The sequence below is a fragment of the Diceros bicornis genome, chromosome 11 (genome assembly GCF_020826845.1).
Source record: "Diceros bicornis minor isolate mBicDic1 chromosome 11, mDicBic1.mat.cur, whole genome shotgun sequence".
Classification (NCBI taxonomy): domain Eukaryota; kingdom Metazoa; phylum Chordata; class Mammalia; order Perissodactyla; family Rhinocerotidae; genus Diceros; species Diceros bicornis.
The window spans coordinates 41,474,705-41,499,289 of record NC_080750.1 but is presented as its reverse complement, the minus strand read 5'-3'; the positions used below and the strand labels follow the sequence as shown (position 1 = coordinate 41,499,289).

The window sequence follows — 24,585 nt, the reverse complement described above, 5'->3', positions numbered from 1 at the left end:
TTCAAAACAAAAAATTTTGTGAGAAGAATGGCATTGTTTTCCATTTTGTAAATCTTGTCAGTGTCTGCCTTAATAGAAGACAGCTGGATTCTTATATTTGCTTCTGCATTCAATCTGTTTCGATAGCACACATCGTATAGTTTCTGGAAAATTCCACTGTACACTCTTGAGAGAATGAGAGTGAAAAAGGTCAATAATGTTTTAGTACAATTATAAATACAGTTTTGACTTTGCGAACCTCCCCTGAAAGGATCTTGGGACCCATGAGGGTTTCTGGACCACACTTTGAGAACTGCTGCTATTCGGTTAAGAGCTGGACTGAGCAGTTTGCAGCCTGGTTCCACCACTTGTGTAAACTCACTGTGTCTCGATTTTTCTCTATCAAATGGAGACAACAATAATAGTAACCTACTTCACAGGGCTGCTATGAGGATTCAGTAGATTAATATGCACAAAGAACTTAGATGATGCCTGGCACTGGCACATAGTAAGTTCTTAATAAGTAGCAGCAGTGAGGAGGAGGAGGAGGAGGATGCTTACCTGGAAATAAAACCACCTTTTCCTGATTGTGATGAACTCTCAGTAACAATATAACATAAAGCCTGAAAGTTAGTTTCCTTGTGAAGGCATTCCCCTTATTCTCTCAGCTGGAAATAACTTCTTCCAATTTTGAATTCCCAAAGAACTTTTTGGGTGGATCTTTTTCTTGAAGTATAGCACACATGCAGAAAATGGCATAAATCCTAATACATCCATGAAATTGATGGATTTTCACAAAGTGAATGCACCCACAAAAGAAATTTTATTCCTACCTCATTTATGAAATATTTATAAGATTTTAAGTTACCGAGCACAGGAACTCTCACCCAGAGCCTAGGTAATTCCTTGCACATAGTAGGTATTCCGTAACACTGCTGAATGAGTGAACTCTATGCTGTCTGTAAGAGACTCACTTTAGATCCAAAGCCACAAATAGGTTGAAACTAAAAGGATGGAAAAAGATATTCCATGCAAATAGTAACCAAAAGAGAGCTTGAGTACCTATTCTAATATCAGACAAAACAGACTTCAAGACAAAAGTTGTTATAACAGACAAAGAAGGACATTATATAATGATAAAATGGTCACTCCACCAAGAAGATATAACAATTATAAACAAATATGTAGCCAACAACAGAGCCCCAAAATATATGAAGCAAAAACTGACAGAATTGAAGGAAGAAATGGACAGTTCAACAATAATAGTTGGAGATTTCATATATTTCATATATTCATATACTCCACTTTCAATAATGATAGAACAACTAGATGGAAAATCAATAAAGAAAGAGAGAACTTGAACAATATTATAAACCAACTAGACCTAACAGACATATATAGAACACACTATTCAATAATAGAATACACATTTTTGTCAAGTACACATGGAACATTCTCCAGAATAGATCATACATTAGGTCACAAAAGTCTCAATAAATTTAAAAAGATTGAAGTCATACAAAGTATCTTTTCTGGCTACAATGGAATGAAATTATAAATCAATAACAGAAGGAAATCTGGAAAATTAATAAATATGTGGAAATTAAGTAACATAATGGATCAAAGAAGAAATCACAAAGGAAATTAGAAAATACTTTGAGATGAATAACAATGAAAACACAGCATATCAAAACTTATGAGAGACAGTGCTCAGAGCAAAATTTACAGCTGTAAATGCCTACATTAAAAAGAAGGAAGATCTCGGGGCTGGCCCCGTGGCTTAGCGGTTAAGTGCGGGCGCTCTGCTACTGGCGGCCCTGGTTCGGATCACAGGCGCACACCGATGCACCGCTTCTCTGGCCATGCTGAGGCCACGCCCCACATACAGCAACTAGAAGGATGTGCAACTATGACATACAACTATCTACTGGGGCTTTGGGGGGAAAAAAAGGAGGAGGATTGGCAATAGATGTTAGGTCAGAGCCGGTCTTCCTCAGCAAAAAAAAGAGGAGGATTAGCATGGATGTTAGCTCAGGGCTGATCTTCCTCACCAAAAACAAAAAAAAGAAGGAAGATCTCAAATCAATAACCTAAGCTTCCACCTTAAGGAACTAAAAAAGAAGAACAAGCTAAACCTAAAGCAAGCAGAAGAAAGAAAATAAAGATTAGAGTGGAGATAAATAAAATAGAGAACAGAAAAACAATAGAGAGAATCAATGAAACCAAAAGTTGGTTCTTCGTAAAGATCAACAAAATTGACGAACAGAATACCATGGACAGTTGTATGCCAACAAATTGAATAACCTACATAAAATGGACAAATTCCTAGAAACACACAAACTACCAAAACTGACTCAAAGAAGAAACAGAAAATCTGAATAGAACTATAATAAGTAAAGAGATGAGTCAATATTAAAGAAACTCCCAACAAAGAAAAGCCCAGGAACGGAGGGCTTCACTGTGAATTTTACAAAACATTTAAAGAAGAATTAACATCAATCCTTCCAAACTATTCAAAAAACAGAAGAAGAGGGAACATTTCCTAACTCATTCTATTAGGTGTGTAATACCCTGACACCAAAGCCAAAGACATCACAAGAAATGAAATTACAGACTAATACCCCTTATGAATATAGAGGCAAGAATTCTTAACAAAATATTAGTAAACTGAATCCAGCTGCATATTAAAAAGATTATACACTATGACCAAGTGGGATTTATCCCAGGAATGCAAGGGTAGTTCACATACAAAAATCAATATATATAATACACCACACTAATAGAATGAAGGAAAAAAAACCCCACATGATCATCTCAATTGATGCAGAAAAAGCATTTGACAATATCCAACACCCTTTCATGATAAAAACACTTATCAAACTAAAAATAGAAGTAAACTTCCTCAACTTGATAAAGGGCATCAACAAAAAACCCAAGGCTAACATTATACTTAATGGTGACCCTCTAAGATCAGGAACAAGACAAGGATGTCCACTCTTGACACTTCTATTCAACAATGTACTGAAAGTTCTAGCCAGGGCATCTAGGCAAGAAAAAGAAATAAAATGCATCCAAATTGGAAAAGAAGAAGTAAGAATTTCTCTATCCAGAGATGACAAGATCTTATATAGAGAAAATACTAAAAAATACACATGAACTATTAGAATTAAAAAATGAATTCAGCAAAATTGTAGGATACAAGATCAACAAACAAAAATCCATTGTATTTCTATACACTAGTAATGAACAATACAAAAATGAAATAAGAAAACAATTCCATTTATAATAGCATCAAAAAGAACATTAAATACTTAAAGAATAGATTTAACCAAGAAGGTGTAAGATTTGTACACTGAAAACTACAAAACATTGTTGGTAAAAAATAAAGAATACCTAAATAATGGAAATAAATGGAAAGATATCCCATGTTCATGAATTGGAAGATTTAATGTTGTTAAGAGGGCAACATTCCCCAAATAGATCTACAGATTCAATAAAATATATGTATGTCAAAATTCCAACTTCTTTTTTCACAGAAGTGAACAAGCTGTTCCTAAAACTCACGGAATTGCTTGGGACCCTGAATAGCCAAAACAATCTTGAAAAAGAACAAAATTGGAAGACTCATACTTCCCAATTTCAAAACTTACTACCAAACTAGAGTAATCAAAATAGTGTGTTAGCCAGCATAAAGACAGGCACAGAGATCAGCTGAATAGAATTGAGAGTCCAGAATAAGATCATACATTTATGGTCAATGATTCTTGACAAGAGTGCCAAGACCACTCAATGGGGAAAAATAGTCTTTTCAACAAATGATGCCAAGACCACTGGATATCCACATGTAAAAGAATGAAGTTGAACCCTTACCTCACTCCTTACACAAAAATTAACTCAAAATAGATTAATGACCTAAATGTAAGAGCTAAAACTATAAAACTCCTAGGAAAAAACATAGGGGTAAATCTTCATGACCTTGGATTTGGCAATGGATTTCTAGATATGACACCGAAAACACAAGCAACAAAAGAAAAAAATAGATAAATTGGACTTCATCAAATTAAAAACTTGTGCATCAAAGGACACTACTCAGAAAGTGAAAAGAAGGGGAAAAATGTTTGCTAGCCAAATATCTGATAAGGATGTAGTATTCAGAACATATAAAGAACCTCCAACTCAAGAACCCAATTCAAAATCGGCAAAGGACTTGAATACACATTTCTCCAAAGAAGATACACAAATGGCCAATTTGTACAAGGAAATATACTCAGTATCATTAGTCACTAGGAAAATGCAAATCAAAACCACAGTGAGATACTACTTCACACTGACTAGGATGGCTAGACTCAAAAAGTCAGACTTTTTTTTAAAAAAGTCAGATAATAACAAGTGTTGGCAAGAATGTGGAAAAATTGGAACTCATACTTTGATAGTGGGAATGGTGTAGCTGCTGTGAAAACAGTTGGTGGTTCCTCAAAAGTTAAACATTGAATTACCATATGACCCAGCAATTCCACTCCTAGGTATACACCCAAGAGAGCTCAAAACATGTCCACACAAATACTTGTACACAAATGTTCATAGCAGCATTATTCATAATAGCCAAAAAGTGGAAACAACTCAAATATCCATCAACTGAGGAATGGATAAGCAAATTGTGGTATATCCAGACAATAGAATATTATTTAGCTATAAAAAAGGAATGAAGTTCTGATTTACGCTATAATATAGATGAACCTTGAAAACATTATGCTAAGTGATAGAAGCCAAACTCAAAAGGCCACGTATTGTAGGATTCCATTTATATCAAATGTCCATAATGGACAAATCCACAGAGATAGAACCTAGTCTGGTGGCTGCTGGGGTCAACGGTAGGGGGGAATGAGGAGTGGCTGCTTAACGGGTATAGAGTTTCTTTTCGGGATAATGAAAAAGTTCTGGAATTAGATGATGGTGATGTTTGCACAACCTCTTGAGTATACTAAAAGCCACTGAATTGTACACTTTAAAATGCTTAAAATGTTGAATTTTATGTTAAGTGAATTTTACCTCAATTAAAAAAAAATGGATTGAAGCTTTGAAGAGACAGCAGCACACCTGGGTAATTGTCCCTGGTTCAGTATCCTAAGTGTTTCTTGGGAAGTAAAGGCCGTGAAATCATTTTGAAGTGTCAACAACTAGGCATTCTCAAATGCTTGTGCTGCGGTCCTGACAGCTTTGACTCAAGCTGAGAGTTAATTGTGTGAGGTGTGCGACTCAGCTGAGCTCATCCATCTTGAGTGAGATGATGCTGCTGTTCCCAGGGGAGGGTGGGCCAGAGGCCAGGATGAGCTTACTGTTGTTGACAGGTAGTCACCATTTGTGTTCATTAGAAGAGAAGCTGGCAGTGCCATACGCATTACTAACATGCTGAAAAGGATGGTCAGGGCCTTGCAGCCAACCCTGAGGCTTCTGGAAGTGGGGACTTGTTAGTGGCAGGGCATTCTTAATGAGGATCTCTCCTTTGCACCTCTTAACATCCTCAATAGTAAGGCGCCTAAGCAAGCAACAACAGGGTTTAACGATCATTTGTGTTCTGGGACTGCGAGGGTGAGCTCAAATGTCTGCTTTAAGTGCAAAGAACCTCTTAAATCACTGACCATTATTCCCATTTTTCTTTGTATTTGGACAATGCAGCCATGGCAGTTTAATCAGAAGACAGTGTCACAGCACTTAAAGTAAATGACAGGCTTTCATCCACATGTGCTAATCAGCACCAGGCAGTTTATGACTGCAACATCCTGCTTTATTGTTAATTACCCGATTTTATTAACCTTCAGACGCTTGAGTTGTTTTTAAAGATTTACCCATGGCAATTAACTGCAGCAATTTATCTGTAATATTGCATGCATTTGGCTTGAATATGCAATGAGGATCCCCATTTCAAAGCAGCAGCCGTGAACTCCTACAATCTATGATGAAACAATAGAAGGATTCAAGACACACGCTGCTAATTTTCCAAGGCCTCTTGCTGGTTTATAAATTTTATGATTCCAAAGAATCTTAATGACCCAGCCTAGAGAAAGTGCTCAAAACATACTTTAAACAGCTTCATTCACCTCAAGGAGGATCAAACTCTTTAGATAGAGTTAATTTTTAATATTATTTGATGTGATATGTTTACAAGGGAAAGCTTTAACCTAAAGGTTTCTTTAACTTTGCTAGAATTAGCATCTCTAAGAGTGTTTCTGCTTAGCAGCGTGTGGCATCCAAGGGTCTCTATTGCCCAGAGATGCTCAGGAAGTATACTTTTAGGAATTCTTTTCTATTTGTCTTTCAGGCACTGACAATAGATTTCTCTTTCCAAAGATTCTCTAAATTGATGGTTTTTTTAATCAAAATTCATAGTAATTTTAAAAAGCCACCCTCTATTTCAGTTGGTAGCACCACTGCTTCCTCAGGGACCCAAGCTAGACACCTGGGAGTCATCCTCTCCCCACCTGTCCACCCAGCCAATCAACTCTTACACTGCCCACTTCTCCAGTCTTGCTCTGGCTGCTCTGGATCAGGCCCCCTCTGTGGATTATTCCAGCAGGCTCTCAAGTCGTTTCCCAGCCTCAGGTTCATCCCCTTTGAATCTACCTCCCTCCCCCATCACATCTCTAGCTACTTTGAAATGAGCTAAATGCAAATCTTACCTGGGCATTCCATTGCTTGACATCCTTTAATAGCTCCTCATGACTTAGGACAGACTCAAGTTCCTTAAAATGGCATCCAGTGCCCTCCAAGACCTGGCCCTTTTTCCTCTCTAGCCCATCACCCACCACTTCCTGGCTCTTGGGAACTCTGGGCTGATGTAGAGAATGACAGTCTCTCTGCTTTTCCATTCTCTCTGCCATTTTGTCCTTTCTGCACAGAATACCTTCTCCATTCTATACTGCATGTATACTGCATTCCTACTAATTAAAAAACAAACAAAACTCTATAAACATACAAGCATATTCAAATATACTGGCATGTGTCATCTGTTTCCAAAGTATCAGTTTTAATGGCTACCCAACAATCAGTTATATGGACTTACCATAATTTAACCATTTCCCTCATGATGCACATTTAGATTATTTCCAATTTTTACTATAATATAAACTTTTCAATTAACATTCTTATATCAAATCTTTATTCCCATCTCTAGCAATTTCCTTAGAAATAATTGTATTAGTGGAAATACTAGATTAAAAAATAAGAAGTTGTGTAAAACACTCATTACATTTTGCCAAATTGACGTAAACTTTCTGAAGAGCAGTTTACAATCCCCAGAGCATATGAAAATGTCTCACCATACCCTCATCAGCACTGGTTATTATCTTTTTTAAAAATTGTAGCTAATTTGAAAAGATTTAACTATTTATGAGGCTTAACATATTTTTTTCTCATACAATTATTAGCCATTTATATTTCCCCTGTGAATTTTCTTCTAAGTTCTTTGCCCGTTTCCTTTTGAGACGTTCCTATTTTTCTTCATTTGTAAGTAAGTTCTCTTATGTGGTAAGAATTAGCTGGGGTATTATAATTAAGAATTTTACAGCTACTTTCATAAACTGAATGATTAATACTTTTCTTCTTGTTCTGTCTTCATTCTTCTTAGAGTTTGGTATCAACGTTATGAGTATTTCATAAATCAATTGGGAAGCTTTTTATCTTTTCTTATGATCAAGAAGTATATATGCTATGAATCCTATCTGTTTTATGAAAGTTTGAAGGAATTCAGTTTTAAATTAACTTTTACTTAGTTTCTTTTAATATTATCAGTCTACTCATGTTTTCTTGATCATTTGTAATTTCCTAGATAATCATCCATTTCATCCAGACTTTGAATATATTAGCTTTTAGCATATAGCATTGATTTACTCAGTTTAAAATCTTCTTTTTATCTATCCTGATGTCTCTTTATTAGTCTTTTTTGTGTGTGTGTGTGTGAGGAAGATCAGCCCTGAGCTAACATCCGTGCTAATCCTCCTCTTTTTGCTGAGGAAGACCGGCTCTGAGATAACATCTATTGCCAATCCTCCTCCTTTTTTTTTCAGATAGTTGTATGTCATAGTTGCACATCCTTCTAGTTGCTGTATGTGGGATGCGGCCTTAGCATGGCCAGAGAAGCGGTGCATCGGTGAGCGTCCAGGATCCGAACCCGGGCCGCCAGTAGCTGAGCGTGCGCACCTAACTGCTAAGCTGTGGGGCCAGCCCTCTTTATTAGCCTTGATTTGATTTATTTATATTTTCCCTTTGTTGCTTTATCAGATGTCAGATTATTATATTAATTTTTAAAAAAACATTCAGCTCTTTGATTTATTCAACTCAATTGTTTTACTATTTTCAAACTCTCTTAGTTTGTCTTTATTATTTTCTTTTTTTGTGTTCCATATATTTATTTTGTTGTTCTTTTCCTAACTTCTTGAAATGATCTCTTTTTAAACAAAGGAAAATACTTAAACCTATAAAATTTCCTGAGTACAGATTTGACTTTATCCTATACACTTAATAAAGTTTCCACTTTCAATATTTTGTAAATAGTCTAATTTTGCTATTTTTTTTCTTTGATTACATAATAATGAGCTTTTAAAAATGATTTGGGGTGTCTTCTATAACATATGTCACTAATGTAATTTTATTGCATTGTGGTACAGGAACTTGGTCTACGCAATGGGAAAATACACTGATTTTCTGTGTGGCCTAGTATATGACTAATTTTAATGGCTCATATTCTCACAATCTTAACAGCTTAGTTGAACAGATTTTAGCATAGGCCTTTTTATTTGTGGGAGGCAGATTCTCAAGTGAAAGTACTCTTTTCTCTGGAATTCATCCTCTCTTCTCAAGTCCGTTGATGGTAGTCTCATTCCACCCTTTATTATCTCTCATGTGCACAGCTCAATAAACTCAGAATTGGTGTCACAGCCTCTAGTCTCTGCTACTCCATTCCTCCATAATGCCACTAAAATACCCATCTCCTGTTTAAAAGGTTTTAATGCTTCCCCTCTGCTTATGGAATTTAGGTCATACATTTTCTTAATGATATTCATAGCTCATCACAGTCTCTCCCCATCTATCTTTCCAGACTCATCCCTCCAGCGCACCTGTGTTCCCGCCTCCACGGCCCCTGTCTCCACGCTCCAGCTGCACTGAGCTACAAGCCGTTTCCTGAATTCCATGACATTCTTACCTTTACTTTTTGATGTAATCTTTCCAGTTGTCATTATTTCCCCCTCCACATGATTGTCCTTTACATCCCAAATTTAGACCAGTGTCTACAGGAGATCTTCTAATGTTTCTGAAACTTTACTCCCCTATCAAGTCAGATCTGCAGAGAGCTCCGTGCTTGGACTACACTTTAAGAGGACTCATGTACCTGATAGAAGTGCCTCCCCAGACTAGTTTAGAATGTGAGCTCCAGGAGAAGACAGCCTTAGCGTTTACTAAGAGCCAGTGTGAGAAATGGTCATAAGAAGAATGCTCGAACTGCATTTGAAGGCACCAAAGTTCCTTTTACAAAACTTACATGGTAACTCTCCCTTGGAGTACAACGTGTGGAAAATCTGTAGTTATTGATAGCCTGGTGTGCTGTCAATTAAAAAATTAAACATACATAATCCACGATGTCTCTCTTGTTTTGGCTACTGAAAAGCTCAGGATGCTATTTCCTTCTGTCTAGCTTTTATGATGTGTCAGTTAGCTCTGTGACTTAAACTGTTCAAGTCTCAGTTTCTTCATCTGTAAAATGAAGGTAACCAACACCTACTTTGCAGAGTGGTGGGTGAGAAGCCAAGCATGGTGTCTGGCACATTCATTCAACAAATATGTACTGACTGACTTCCGAGAGACTGAATATGAAAATGTATAATGGCCAGGGGTCAGCCTGGTGGTAAAGTGGTTAAGTTCGCGGACTCGGCTTCAGCGGCCCAGGGTTTGCAGGTTCGGGCGCAGACCTACGCACCACTCATCAAGCCATGCTGTGGCGGCATCCCACATATAAAGTGGAGGAAGACTGGCAGAGATGATAGCTCAGGGCCAACCTTCCTCACCAAAAAAAAAAAGAGGAAGATTGGCAATAGGTGTTAGAGCTCAGGGCCAATCTTCCTCACCAAAAAAAATAAATAAATAAAAACAGTACAATGGCCAGACCACACATAAAAATAGAACTCTGGGGCAGGCCCGTGGCTTAGCGGTTAAGTGCGTGCGCTCCGCTGCTGGCGGCCCGGGTTCGGATCCCGGGTGCCCACCGATGCACCGCTTCTCCGGCCATGCTGGGGCCTCGTCCCACATACAGCGACTGGAAGGCTGTGCAGCTATGACATACAACTATCTGCTGGGGCTTTGGGGAAAAAAAATAAATAAACTACACTGGTCTTTTCATTTAAAAAAAAAAAAAATAGAACTCTGACCCACAACCTGCCCAGGAAACCACCCCCTTTATTTACAATTAACAACCCAGGAAGCCAGGCTGCTCTAAGTCAGACTTGTAGGAAATCAGACTGCTCTCTCTAGAAACAATCCAAAAAGTTAAACAATAACTTCTGTAACAATTGGCCCCAAATGGCTAGGATTTGATTACTGATAACTAATTTTTGTCCCTGTTTCCAACTTAGGACCAACCAGAGAAAGCCAAATATACACCCCTGACCAATCACACGGGATGCCCCACTTCTAGCTAGCCCACCTCCAGCTTCCCCACGTCAACAGCCTCCAATCAGAGCATACCTGAAGTCTTCCTTTTTTCCACTATGGAGCTTTCTCACTCCTCTGCCTGCCTTTGAGTCTCTGCCAAAACACAAGTGATGGTGGCTGCCTCCTTGTTATAGCAAACACTGAATAAATAGCCTTTGTTTGTTCTTATTTGGTTGGTCTCTGTTTATTTCTACAGTTTCATGTACAAGATACTGTGCTTAGTGCTGGGGGTATAGTGATGAACATGGTCCCTCCTTCCTGGAGCTCACTTTCTAAAAGGAAAGGCAGAGATCAATAAGTCAACAAATACACAGATGAAGGCAGGCAGAGCATGGTGCATGCCATGAAGGAAATCAAGATAGTGATGAGATGGCGAGTACCTGGGTGTCAGAGGTGGTCTGCCTAAGATAGTGCAGTTAGAGATGGCTGTTCTGTGTAGGAGAAATCTGAGCTGAGACAGGAAGGGTGAGACTGAGCTAGCCACATACAGAGGGAGCAAAGAGCCTTCTAGGCATAAGGAACAGAGAACAGCCCAGCCCCAAGGTGGAACACCACTTGGCAGGTTCTAGGAGGCCAGTGAAGCTGCAGCGTGGAGGGCAAAGAAAGTGGAATGAGAAGTAAATAAACAGTAGTTATGGCTGATAGTTATTGCTTTGCTCTAACAACCTCCTGTTGCCTTAGTGGTTGTATTACACCTGGGCCTTATATTATAAGCAGTTTCAAACACTTTGGAAGTGGCCATTATATAAAGAAAAAAGTGAAATGTCATTAATTAGAAATAATTTTAATAGCTAACATTTATTGAGAGCTTACTATATGTTTGATATGACTTAAACATTTAATTCTCCCAATAATCCTTTATACTAAATACTATGATTACTTACTTTTTACAGATGAGGAAGTGAGACACAGAGAGTTTAATAAACTTGCCAAAATTGACACAGGGACTACGTTGAAGAGCAGGATTTGAATCAGGCAGTCTGACTCCAAAGCCAGCGCTCTTAGCCACCACCCAATGCGGCCTCTTCGAGTTACGTGGCTATTGTCACTCAGTTATTTGACCATACACATGGGCCTTCCTGAGTTTATAACAGTTACTGCACTTGCTGGTAGCAGGACATATGTCTGGAATCCATAATCTATAATCTATTATCAGGGAATCACCTATCTTCAAATTCTATTTATTATTCAAGAATAGGGTCTAATGGAGCATGAGAAAAATTTCCCTCACAAGAAAAATAAAGAATTGTAATTAATTAACATTTTAATAATCATTCTCAATTTTGCAGAACTTATCTATTATTAAATCTTTATCCGTAATTTATTACACAGATGTTTATGTGGGTCAGAGTATGCCCTGCTTGAGAATAGTCACAGGTTTGCTCTCCTGGGGAAATCAACAATTTGTGCTAAGCAGACACAATGAAGACTGATTTTATTATTTAAATAAATTTCGTCAGAGAAAGTAAGCAGGCAACATAGTCTGAGGACTGGTAAAAATCTTTTTTTAATTCCTCGTTTTGCAGGTGGAGTTCTGTTTCAGTGTGTAACCTCTGATTGCCCCAAGCCTACCCACATCAAAGCACACATACTGCCACTTACATTCCCATCGTGGTTCGGGCAAGAGAGAGGCTTTCCCGCAGCCACTGCGGTGACCGTCTCGAGGATGGAGGACTCCTCAACGTTGCTGCCTGGAGTTCGCTGCAGCACATCCATCAGGTTCGTGATGAAGAAGTTGTTCTGGAGCGCGGCCACCCCCTTCTCGGGCAGGATGGAGGTCTGGCGGCACACTGGGCAGGAGAGGGTTAAACTGTGGGCGGGAATGTAGTTCTGCAGGCACCTGTTGCAGAAGCAGAAGCAGGAGGACTGTCAGCACAGTGGGGCTCACAGAGCAGAGCCACCACTTCTCAAAGGTACCACATATGTTCTCAGCGACTACATCGGCTACTTTGCAGAGACTCCCTTCATAGCCTCCTTTACTAGGAAAATATATTTCAGAAATCAAGAGGTAACCTGTACTCACATAAGCCCTGTCAACTGATCAGGCAAATGATTATGTTCAAGAAAAGCAATAATGTCATTGACTTTTGGTAGTGTTTTCTAGAGTCTTGCCCCACAAAGTTTCGTCTACCAATGAGCAGCACCAGCCTTACTGGGGAGCTTGGAAGAAATGCCGAATCTCAGGTCCCGCTCCAGGCCTAATGAATCAGATCCCCTGGCAAGTTGTATACACATTAAAGGCTGAGAAGCATTGGTCTAGAATATCTAGCATGGTGTTCACGAATTTGTGGACTTTTACGATTGGGAGAAACATATCAAACTTTTTTGTTAGCATTGAAACTCTTTTTATATACAATATCATAAACAGATCTCAGATGTTAAAAAACACATCAAAGTGGTCAAGTTTTGTTTGAAGTGGAATAGGACACCCAGAGTGTCACTGACATGATCTTTTCTGGCCTCTCCTCAACGAGCATCAATGTAATTCATTTGATTAGTGAAATGTATCACTAATAATGACTAACATATATACCGCTCACTCAATTCAAAGTACTTCCAATAACGCTATGAGGTAGGTACTCTTGTGATCACCTTTAGACATACAGGGAAGCACAGGCAGAGAAAGCTTAAGTTACTTGCACAAGGGACTTAAGTGGTCAGGGGCAGAGCAGGAATTCAAACCAAGGTAATTTGGTACCAGACTCTAACCTCTAAATAACTACACTATACAATGTTTCCCAGTTTCTCAGCCAAACAGAATTTGAAAACCTCTGATTTTGCCCCATTTCCCTTACTTTGCAGATGAGGAAACTGACGTCAAGGAGGTTAAATGACCTTTCCTATGTCACAGAAGTAAATAGGGCTGAATCAATACCAGAAATGAAACAGCTCTTGCTAATGTCACTAACGACATCTAAACCCAATAGACATTTTTCAATTCCATCTTACTAGACTTCTCAGAAGCCTTCATCAAATTTTACCTATGCCTGCTCCCCCACCTTTTTTGAAACTTTATCTTCCCTGGGCTCATGACACCACACTCACCTGGCTCTCCTTCTGTCTGCTCTGTCTTTCCTACCGAGACAACACAGTTTGGAGTTAATCAAGGCTGCATCGTAAGCCCTCATCTCTCCTTGGGATATTCTATTCATGTGCGTGACTATAAACATAACACCTTCACATTTGTATTTCTTCCCACAGATATCTCCTCTGAGCCCCATATCTGTGCAGTGACTGCTTTCTTCACATCTCCTCTTAGATGTCTCACAGGTCCTAAGACTCACATGTCCAAAACTAAACCCACGATCTTCTCCCAAACTGTGTCCTGAACAGTACCTCCATTCTTTCATCTAAGCAAACAAGAAACTAGGAGTCATTCTTAAAACAATAATTCCCTTGCTGTCCTTCATTTTCTGCATCCAACCCATCACCAAAGCCTGGAAATTCCTGAATATCTTTCCAGTCTCTCCAGTTCTCTTCTTCTGCATTACACCACCCTTTCTTAGATTTCTGCATTAGCTTTACCTGGTATACTGTCACCCACTCTTGTACCCATCTAACCTTTCTCCATATTGCAACCAGAATGACCTTCTTAAAACTCAAAACTAACCATTTAAATCTCCTTCCTCTCACATCTAAGATGAAAACCTTTCTATGGCTTCCGTGGCTCTTACAACAAAGACAAGAATCCACGTATGGTAATATGGGTAACGCACCTATTTATGATCTGGCACCTACACATTTTCTGTCCCTTCCCCTCATTTGCTGCACACCAGCTACACTGGACTTATTTAAATTCTTCCAAAGTGTCTTTAATTAATTTTTACTCATCCTTGGTATTTCTGCTTAATCATCACTTCTACAGGGAAGCCTTCCTTGATTAGAGCAAATGCCCCTATTATGTGGTTGCCTGTGTATTTCTGATATGTAGCACTTGTCACTGGTTTAATTTCACACTAATCTGAGTGATTAGGTAGTTAATGACTGGCTCCTCCACTAGGCTGCAAGCTGCCTGAGCCCAGGGACTGTGTCTGGTTTGACTCTCCTTCCAAACCCCATTGATGGCATTTTGGAAGATGTGACAGTACGAGAGTGACCATGAGAAGATGTTCACTGAGCAGCTGGTGTGCATGCCCAGCAGAAGCTGAGGGTAAGGGATCCCAGGGCTCACTTTCTTGACAGTGAGAAAACCATGAAGTTTTGTCTCTACATAAACAAAATTTCCCCATTTTAAAGAAAGTCACCAGCACCTTCAAAAGGAAATTCAATGCACACGATGCTAAAACAATGTTAACACATAGCATTCCGTACAGACTTGCTGTGTAGGATCTTGAAAATCTCCACCACTAGCTGTTGGAAGGAGAATGGAAGTGGGATGGGCTAGACCTAACAGAGAGGGCGGGGGGAGGACCCAGGGCAGCCCAGAAGTGATGCTTCTCATTTGTCAGAGCAAGGAAAAGAGAACCAAACACGGATTGACCGGGCACTGAACACTGGGGAGTGGGGCAGCTCTGCGGAGCTCAGACCGAGTGGTTCTCGGCGTTGTACATAGAGTGCCAGGCTATGTCGACTGCTGCAAATCAAATAATGATCTTACATGGGAGCCCAGGGACACGTGGACGTTAGCTGGTATGCCCAGTGAGTGAGGAGGAAAAATCACTCTCCATGTAGCCATTTTGGAATATGAATTACAAAGTACTTAAGCCAAAGTATAAAATGAATAAAGTAAAAAGTATTGGTGCCCTATATACCACCATTAAAACAAACAGAAACTCTACACACACACACACACACACACACACACACAAACCCTACAACAACCGAAAACAAAGAAAGCAAAACAAAAAACCACAACTACCAGGAACAAATCCACCTTCGCCCTCCATGCATCAACACCAAGGATGTGGTTATTCTGTTGCAGTTGAGACCTTCCAAAGTAAATCAACTCAAAGCAAGTTCAATCAGACAACAAATGTATGTTAAATTGGATGGTAAATGTAATTAGCATTGATTTGAAGCCATTGGAAATACCAATTTTCTCTTCTATGACAGGAAGCAAAGCATTTTAATTATGTGTATTAAATAATAATAGAAAATACATTCAATAGAATGCTGTAAAACATAATTACCATATTTGTTTTAAGGAAAACATATAACCTTACTAGGAAAATACTTAAATTAGGCCACAGATAAACTAATTATTAACAACCTTTTTATGCTTAATTGCTGCTTACACGGTAAGTTAAACAAGGGAGTAAATGTGTATTCTGATAACCGATTAACTCAACATAAAAAACTACTCAAGAAAGATAAATAAGAAAGTATATTTTCATATATATAGCAAATTACATATTAAGGTAATTTATAATTATTTTATATATAGATACAGTATTTTTTCTTCATCTGAAACATCACAATGTTCAAATGTGCCAGTCGTATGTGTCTTCTGAAGTATCTTTGGAAGGAAGCGCTCTCCTTTTAACTAACTCCTCATACACACAGGTATTTTACCTGATTTTTTTTTACATGGGAGGAAATGATATATTTTTAATTGGCCCTAATCAAAGATCCTCTGTGAGGGGACTGTGGCTGGCAACAATTGTTTCACTAAGACCAAAGGAAAATTTTAAAAATTTTTAAATTTTAAAATATTTAATGCTCCATCTCCTGTGGAAATGAATCAGTAGCTACTGGATTGCTTGCTCCCACTTATAATTATTTGAAACAAAGTAAGGTATTGGCAACTCATGATTATGTTTCTAGATGTCTATCAGAAGCACAAAAGATTTATTGTCTCCCATAGGTAACTGTAGAACTCTGGAAAGAACCCTGTGGTAGGTTATAGGAGGTCAGTCTGTGAAACTCCCTCTCCGAGCACAGAGGAGGCTTACCTCTCGCAGAAAGTGTGCAGACAGGGGAGAACCTTGGGATTCTTGTACCGTTCCAGGCATATACTGCAAATCAGAAACTGCTTGTCGATCTGGCGCACCACAGGACTTGGGATGTTGGTGGCTTCACTGGCCATCCTAGACCACTGACATGGGAGGCCGACTGTCTTTGACGCTGCACGCTGCTGCTGTCAGACAGAAAAACCAAGATGGAAAAATATATAATAATCTGTAAGTGCAAATCAATCATTGGCTCATTCACTATCGGCATTGTGTTATTAATACGGTAGAATTCCATGTCAGTGACCTCAAAATGACCATAACCAACCCTCATCGCTGTGAGCTGCCTGTTTGTTTTGTAAATCAATAAAATAATCACATGTTTGCCATGCCAACAAAACAAATTAGAAGAAGGTGTGTTGTACAAAGAGGTATGCTTGCTGGGTTTCAAAGCAGCGGCAGCTGACGGGATAAATACTTATATAGGTACGCCTGTTCACGCCTTCAGCCATGACTATATCTGAATATATATTTACAGTATTATTAAAATATAGTCTTATTATAGTCTATATTAAATAGTCTTATTCAGATAGACTATGTTTTCCCAACTATTTTACTTAAGGGGGATCAAAATATGTCACTTTGACATAAGGATTATTTTGTGCAGAAGGCAACTGAGACACAGCAGACAGGGGAGGAGCTCTCTGCCCTCTTCCATCTGCCTAAAAGCAGGGCATAAATTTCCCGTTTGCGGGGGGGGGTGGGTCTGCATAAACCTTACTAAACAACCCTTATCTCTCATGCATTTCCTGGTCCTTTTCCCACAGTTTACTGCCCCTTGGAGTCCAAACTCCTTTTTCCTTTGTCCAGTCACTTCTCCACAATTTGTCATCCTTTGTTAAAATAGTATGTAAGCTCCCAGGTCTAACTGCCTCTTCGTGTTTTCACTTCTTATCTGTGAAATCCCCATGCATGTAAAATTAAAAATATGATATCAATAAAGTTCAATAAAATATGATATATATTTTATCTGGAAAAATAAAATATCAATAAAGTTTTCACACCTTTTTCTCCTGATAATCTGTCTTTTGTCGGTTTAATTCACAGGCTTCAGTTACAGAACTTAAATGTGTAGGGGAAAGGTTTTTCCTCTGCTACATACTGTTAATATTTTTTAATTAGGAACTTTGTATGTGGTCCACAGTGTTTTCCTCAGAACTAAAGATTCATAGATTTCATACTAAAGTGTATTTTCCATGGAGCAGGGACAAAGGCTAGAGGGAGTCCCTATTATTTTAAGAAATGTCTGTTGGTATTCATACGTGGGCATTGGACGTGAAGTGAATTAATTCAGGGGAGGTTTCAAAATGTGAAGGATCATGCCAGAAAAGGAGAATTAGAAGGGGGAGGCAACACAGAAGAAAGTGGAGGGCCTATGACAGAATAAAGGAGGGAAAAGTTATAACATACAGCACAGCTCATTTACCACTTTAAAGAATTTCTGGCTTCCATACCAAAGGGGTAAACCAAGGCTGAGCTAAAATTCACTTCCTAATTTTCTAAATATTTGCAAAGGTGTCCACAGCCCTCCAATTCCCAGTAGATAAACTCTTTGTAAAAAAAACTAGTTAATCTTCAATATGACCCTAGGTGGTATTCTCATTCTATAGATTTTTAAAAACCGGAGCTCAGTTAAGAAGTTAGCCAGGGGGCTGGCCGGGTGGCGTGCTGGTTAAGTTTGTGCGTTCTGCTTCGGGGACACAGGCTTCGCAGGTTCGGATCCCGGGCTCGGACTGACGCACTGTTTGTCAAGCCATGCTGTGGCGGTGTCCCATATACAGTAGAGGAAGATGGCCCAGGGCCAATCTTCCTCAGCAAAAAGAGGATTGGCAATGGATGTTAGCTCAGGGCTAATCTTCCTCTCACACACACACACACACATACACACACACACACACACACACACAAGAAGTTATCCAGAATGCAAAAACCCATGGCCTTTTCACTCCTTAAACCCCCACACCTCCCTTGACCTTGTGTTTCAGGAAGGCTGTACTATGGAAACTTGGTTTATACATAACATTTTAACTTGGACTGGGACCTGTGTGTGAAGCTGGGAAATACACCATATTTACAGAATTAACAATTCTACACTTTCTAAAGGAAACACTCTTTTCCAAATATAAATGATAGTTCTTTCTCCCCACCAAATCACCAAATTTTTTAAAAGTATGTCAACTTTTATTAAGAAAATGCTATTTACACATATTTGAGTACAGTTACATACATGACACACCCATTTTCCAATTCTATGCCTTCTAGATAAGTTCATTAAAGAGCATGATTAATAAACAGAACCTCGTGGAAGCACCTGCTGTACAAGGGTGTGACGTTCAAACAGAACTCACTGCTTTAGTTCAACAGCGTGGGTGTGACTTATCTAATTAGCCAGCATTGTCTGCTAGACTGTCAGAGTGTCTCCCTCAAGAACTAGAGTAGAGAATGATATTCATTGATTGGATTAAATGTAGCTCATCTCTCAGGAGCTCAAAATGTTGGTATATCCTCCACTTTTTTTTAACCACATCCCTATGACATCAGAACAGGGAAGGAATGGCTTTGTCTGTCTTTATCTTAAGGAAACCAAAGCCGAGGATTTAAACGACTTGCCCAAGGTCAACCAGTAAAATCAGTGAGTCAGAAAACTCAGATTTCAAGTTTTCTGTCTTATCTGATAAGTCAATGATACCTAATCCTGCACAAGTTTAATACTTTACTGGTGTGTGTGTGTGTGGGTGTGTGACATAAAATTGATAGAGTGCTCACTTTAGCAGCAGTAAAACTGAAATGGTACAGAAGATGGGCATGGCTCCTGAGCAAGGATGACATGCAAATTCGTGAAGTGCTCCTTATGTAAAAATAAACTATACTGAACTTTTCAGTTAAAATAATTTTTTTTAATAGCTTTTGAAATTTTTCAGATTATCCTTTGAAATAATCGGTCATGCTGAGTATTGAAAAAAGCAGAGAGAAAACATCATATTGGATTTTGCTTTTTTTAACCTTAAGAATTTTGGATTTGGGGCAAGGAAAAAGCATTTGTTTTAATCAAATGACATATGTTGACTAAATGAAATTTCCTGAGCCAACATTTTTATTCTCCAAAGCTGAAATAAAAACATTTCATTGCAATTTTCATTCTAATTTTACGACATAATTTTATGTAGTGGGTGAAAGTAAGTCTTTGTTAGTATTGTTAATTTAAATGGTAAATTAAATTTACTCATTAACACTAATTTAAAATCATGACAATATTACAGATTTGTCACAAGCGACCTGTTGAAGCCATCTGGATTTTCAGGACTCCCAGAATCAACACAAAAGGTTTTCAACCCCAAAAGATCCCCAAATTGAGACTTTGCCAGGATAACGATCATTCCCGGAATATAACTGGATATCCACAACAGAAAGACAATTTAACTACTCCTAAAGGGATAATGTGCTTAGAAAAATGGATGTACAGAATGTGCTAATAAGCACTGTGGGAAACCTTCCACCAGTCTGAATATGCCTTGAGGAATATACACAGAATATATGACAGCCTTTAATCAAAGTGTTTGGGCACTACCACAGTGTCTGGTCTCTTTCATTAGAACAGCAATAAAATACTTATCTAGAGTCTCGGCTGGTCTCCTTTCCCCATCTTGGTTTCTGAAGTGTCAAAAATCCTTCTCACTCAAACAACCGGCAGAAATAAGTGCACGATAGATAATAAAGGAGATCAGAATATAGAATTATTCTTCTGGTGATCAGCAAAACTAATTTCTGGAGAGACGCAAGTGAAAACATGCCTGGGGGAACTTTGTCTCTGAAGGAGCCCAAAAGCTTTTGCATGTAGGAACTAGCACCAGACACATTGACGAAAGGCCAATAGAAAGGAAATGATAGAGAAACCAAGGCAGGAAGAGCCATTTTAAAACTACGTAAACAGCCAACATGAGTGTAATATTGACATTAACCCGCTATGAGAGCTCTTATGTGGGGAGACTAGCTGAAGTTTCTTGTGGGTGGAAAACCAACAGCAATACTGCTTACAGAGAGGGGTTCTCTCCCCTTCTCCCTCTATCGAGCTCTCTGCTCAACATCACCTTCTCAATCTGACCATTTTGTTTAAAACTGAAACTTGCCCCCAGTTCTCTAGCACTTGTTACCCTCTGTCCTTGCTCTATTTTTCTCCATAGCACTGGTCACTTTCCAATATAGTATGTAATAATATAACCTCCATATCCGAGGTTCCACATCCGCAAATTCAACCAACCTCGGATGGAAAGGCCTACGATGGCTGCCGTCTGTATGTTCTGAACATGTACAGACCTTTTTTGTTGTCATTATTCCCCAAACAATGGAGTATAACAACTACTTACATAGCATTTACATTGTATTACGTATTATAAGTAATCTAGAGATGATTTAAAGTGTACAGGAGGATATGCATATTTGCTTATAGCAAATACAATGCAATTTTATATAAGAGACTTGAGCACCTGTGGATTTTAGTATCCTTGGGGATCCTGGAACCAATCCCCCCCAGATAAGGAGGAAGGACTGTATTTTTGTTGCATATTGTCTCCTTTCCCACCCCGCTAGCATGTAAGATTCATGAGGGCAGAGATTTTTGTCTGATGGCTCACTGCAGTAGTCCCAGCACCTAGAACTGTGACTGGTACGTAGCAGACATTCATTATTATTTTTTTTAAATAAACTGAACAAATGCAGTGTAACATGGGAATGGACTCAGGCCCAGTAGCAGAAAAGAGCTGTATTTGCTGAATTACATGATGAAGAGCATGGTCATTATCAGCCTTGTGAATGTTTTCACTTGACATCAGCCATTACTTGCCTCCCCATGTGACAGTCTAATGCTTAGCAACATAAGCCATCATCCAGAGGGGAGATATTTAGTGACATATTTTAACACACTCACAAATGCAGGAAAAGAAACTGAGAACTACTGAGGACACACATGCACGGAAGTAAAAAGTCTAAGAAGGTTAACACATAAATTCCTTATTAGTGGGAGCTTGCCAATTAGACACAGCTTGTCGTGGGTAAAAACAATGCAACAGTCAAATAAAATCCTTGGGCACAGAAAAATCCTGTCCCAGCATTTCTTTCCTCACGTCATCTCTGATATTTTTCCAGGCTCACTGTCTCAAATCTCCTAAAACTGGGTGGAAATTATGACCAAATGGGAATGAAGAACTTGATAGGAGGAGATGAAATGAGAGAAAAATGCCTGCGTCCACAATTCTAAAGTTAAGGCCATATTTCCCACCCCAAGTTATAACATTTAGGTCAGAAAACTATCCAAACTCTTAATTGCTGACACCAGAGTGAGGAAGAGAAGGAAGTGAGGATGGAAGGGAAAAGCCAGACTGGAAGCACTCTTCTTGAGAAGGGGAGAGAGCTGGTGAAAACTTGTCTGGCTGGACTAGAAAACATGGGTGGGAATCACGTCAAGATTCCTTTGGAAAATCAAATTTTAACATGTGATTTGTGGGTAAGAGGTAGCATATTTGATTACACATCCTAAAAGCATAGATTCCATTTCTAAGTTTATGGCATTCCTGGGTTACTACTTCTCTTTGTTTCCATTTACTGAATTTACTTATTAATATGGTTACATTTTTTATTGTTCTTGGGCCAATGACAATGGTGTGGACATGCTAAAATCAGCTTCCCAAGAAGTTAAAAATCTTCTGGTCCATTTATAGAAAAGAAATCTTGAACCATTAGGATTATCTATAACTCACAATATGCTACCTTTTACCTGCCAGGACAGGTGGTTCCTGGAGCTCAACGCACAGGTTAAAACATGATTAAAGAAACAAGGTATTTTTAATTTTTAAAATTTATGAGCATATTATCATTCATCTGCAACTGAATTTGCATTGTTACTGAGGACTCAACTGAAAGAAAGTAAAGAGGACAATCTTCAGTGAAATTAAAACAGGTTGACCTATTTTCAGTTAAATCAAGCTGCTACCCCAAATGGGCCATTTTGTAAATTAGAAGGCCAGATGCAATATCTTTCCTGACAGTTTATGGTTGAGTTTGTGTGAGAGTGCGTGTGTGTGAGTGTGCGGTGGCGGGGCAGAGGTGCGGGGCATACATGAGACTGTCCACTTTAACTTCTGTCTTCAGGCAAGGATGTGCCCAAGCTTTCCAAGGGTTATCCTTATTTCCAGGGTCAGATGTATGACAGCTTCCATAGATTGCTGGGTTTTACCATATGAAAGTTGATTTTTAAGCCAAACCCCCAACTTGTCTTTATGATATTTAGGCCTATTTCCCCGACCTCTTTCCTTAGTATAAATAACTGCCATTGCCCTCTTCCTAAAAGTCCTCACCTTTTGCAGTCAATTCTTAAGATTTGCTTTGGTTTTTCTAAGTTCCTGAAGGCTGGGTCTGTGTGATGGGGTGTTAAGTGGTCAGGCTAATTGACATTCATCTTACAGCACCCTGGGACAGTCAAGATGAGTGGGGTCTCCTCTCCCCACATCCATCATCCTGCCAAGTCTCCTCCCTTGCTTTCCTTGGGGACTACACAAAGAGGCTGAATATTCTGGGACCACAAAAAAGGCAGAGGGCAGCCAGGGCCCTAAGCTCTGGGAGTTGGGCGACATTAGCAAGAAGGTGGAAGAGAATTTATTCTACATCAGAACTTCAAAAGACGCGGGCCTATGTAACAGCAAACCCCTTTCAGTCACTGGTGGATAGGAAGCATATTATTTAATTCCGCTGTGGATGAGAATAAATGTTTACTTAAAGTAACATGTTTTCAAGAAGAATAAAAAAAAAAAGTACTTAATGGAGGAATGGAAACGATTGGGAATATGAAGGCAGAGGAGGGTAAAGTAGAAGAAGGTAGGAAGACTAGCACTCAAAAAGCAGTAATAAATGTTGCCTTCAATGATGCTATTTGAATAACTATACTGGGCTCATTTTCCCCTCAGTAGCTGGTCTAATTTAAGCCTCCAAATTCTAGGAGGAAACCTGATCTGTTAAATTCAGACAACCTACACAATAATAATATTCAGAGAACCCTAATAGCCAACTCCACTACAGACCACAAATTCTACTCTTACACTAAAATCCTTATATAAGTAATCAAGGGGCACAGATGCATCACAGATATTTTTTTTTAAAAGCAACTACAGGTGAATGGAAATTATAATTTTGCCAGAATTAGAAGTAATTCAGCCACGGTTTTGAAAGAAAAAAAAATTATGATAGCAAATGATTTGGTAGCAAGTTTTTTAATGTTTGAAAGTATTTCTCTTCTGTACATTTCACTAATACATACACATGTTTGGTTAAAGTCTTAGTTTTATGGGAGAGACAATGAAAAAAAAAGCACAAGGGAGTCTTAAAAATTAAGCTTAAATTTTTAAAAATTGCTATATATTTAGAATTTTTTTCTACTTAATAAAGATAGATAAAAGAAACTCATACATTTGGAGAAATTAATCTCTAAAGATATCCAAATGAAGGACATTTTCATTTCTTAGTAAGACAAAGAATGAGTATTTTTACTTTATTTCACAAGCAACAAAATCACCTAAGCTTTTGTTATCATATAAATTTAAAAAATTAAGTCATCTCAGGATTATAATATTAACTATGGTGAAAAATGTGTATAGATTTTATTCTCCATTTTTAAAATATGTGGGTTATATATGCTACATTCTTATTTCTCGAAACAGCACATTCTATCAGAGAACATTTTTACATTCAGCCGGGTCCTAACCTTTCAGTACAAATTGCTTGTGTCTTTCTAGGAGAAAATGGGAAAGAAATACTTAGAGGTTTGAGAAAGGCCACTACTCAGATCTCTGCAGCAGAAAGCTGCTTTCTCATAGCACAGCACACATGAAACTTCTCATTGTGTGTTTGCTTGGGAGGGGCGTGCATTATTTAACATGACACTGGGGTAGGAACAGTGCTACCAAAGCAC

The 24,585-nt window shown here is 38.7% G+C and overlaps 1 protein-coding gene and 1 non-coding gene across 9 annotated transcripts in view; one reads left to right on the top strand and one right to left on the bottom strand.

Annotated features, from left to right (window-relative positions):
• Window positions 1–24,585, bottom strand: part of TRIM2 (tripartite motif containing 2) — a 95,468-nt gene that overhangs the window by 38,048 nt on the left and 32,835 nt on the right. For 2 of the 8 annotated variants that reach the window (XM_058550221.1, XM_058550218.1), the window contains exons 2-3: window positions 16,572–16,756; window positions 12,283–12,520 (exon numbers count right to left, since the gene is read on the bottom strand). In XM_058550221.1, coding sequence (XP_058406204.1) covers window positions 12,283–12,520; window positions 16,572–16,705 — 372 coding nt within the window. In that variant the 5' untranslated portion in view covers window positions 16,706–16,756. Of the gene's footprint in view, window positions 1–6,656; window positions 6,899–12,098; window positions 12,521–16,571; window positions 16,757–17,632; window positions 18,458–22,978; window positions 23,955–24,585 lie in introns of those variants that run through there. The other 6 variants (XM_058550220.1, XM_058550222.1, XM_058550224.1 and 3 more) reach the window with 6 other exon arrangements.
• LOC131411633 (U6 spliceosomal RNA) lies at window positions 19,382–19,485 on the top strand. Its single transcript, XR_009221616.1, has one exon. It is a non-coding gene; the product is annotated as a U6 spliceosomal RNA (small nuclear RNA).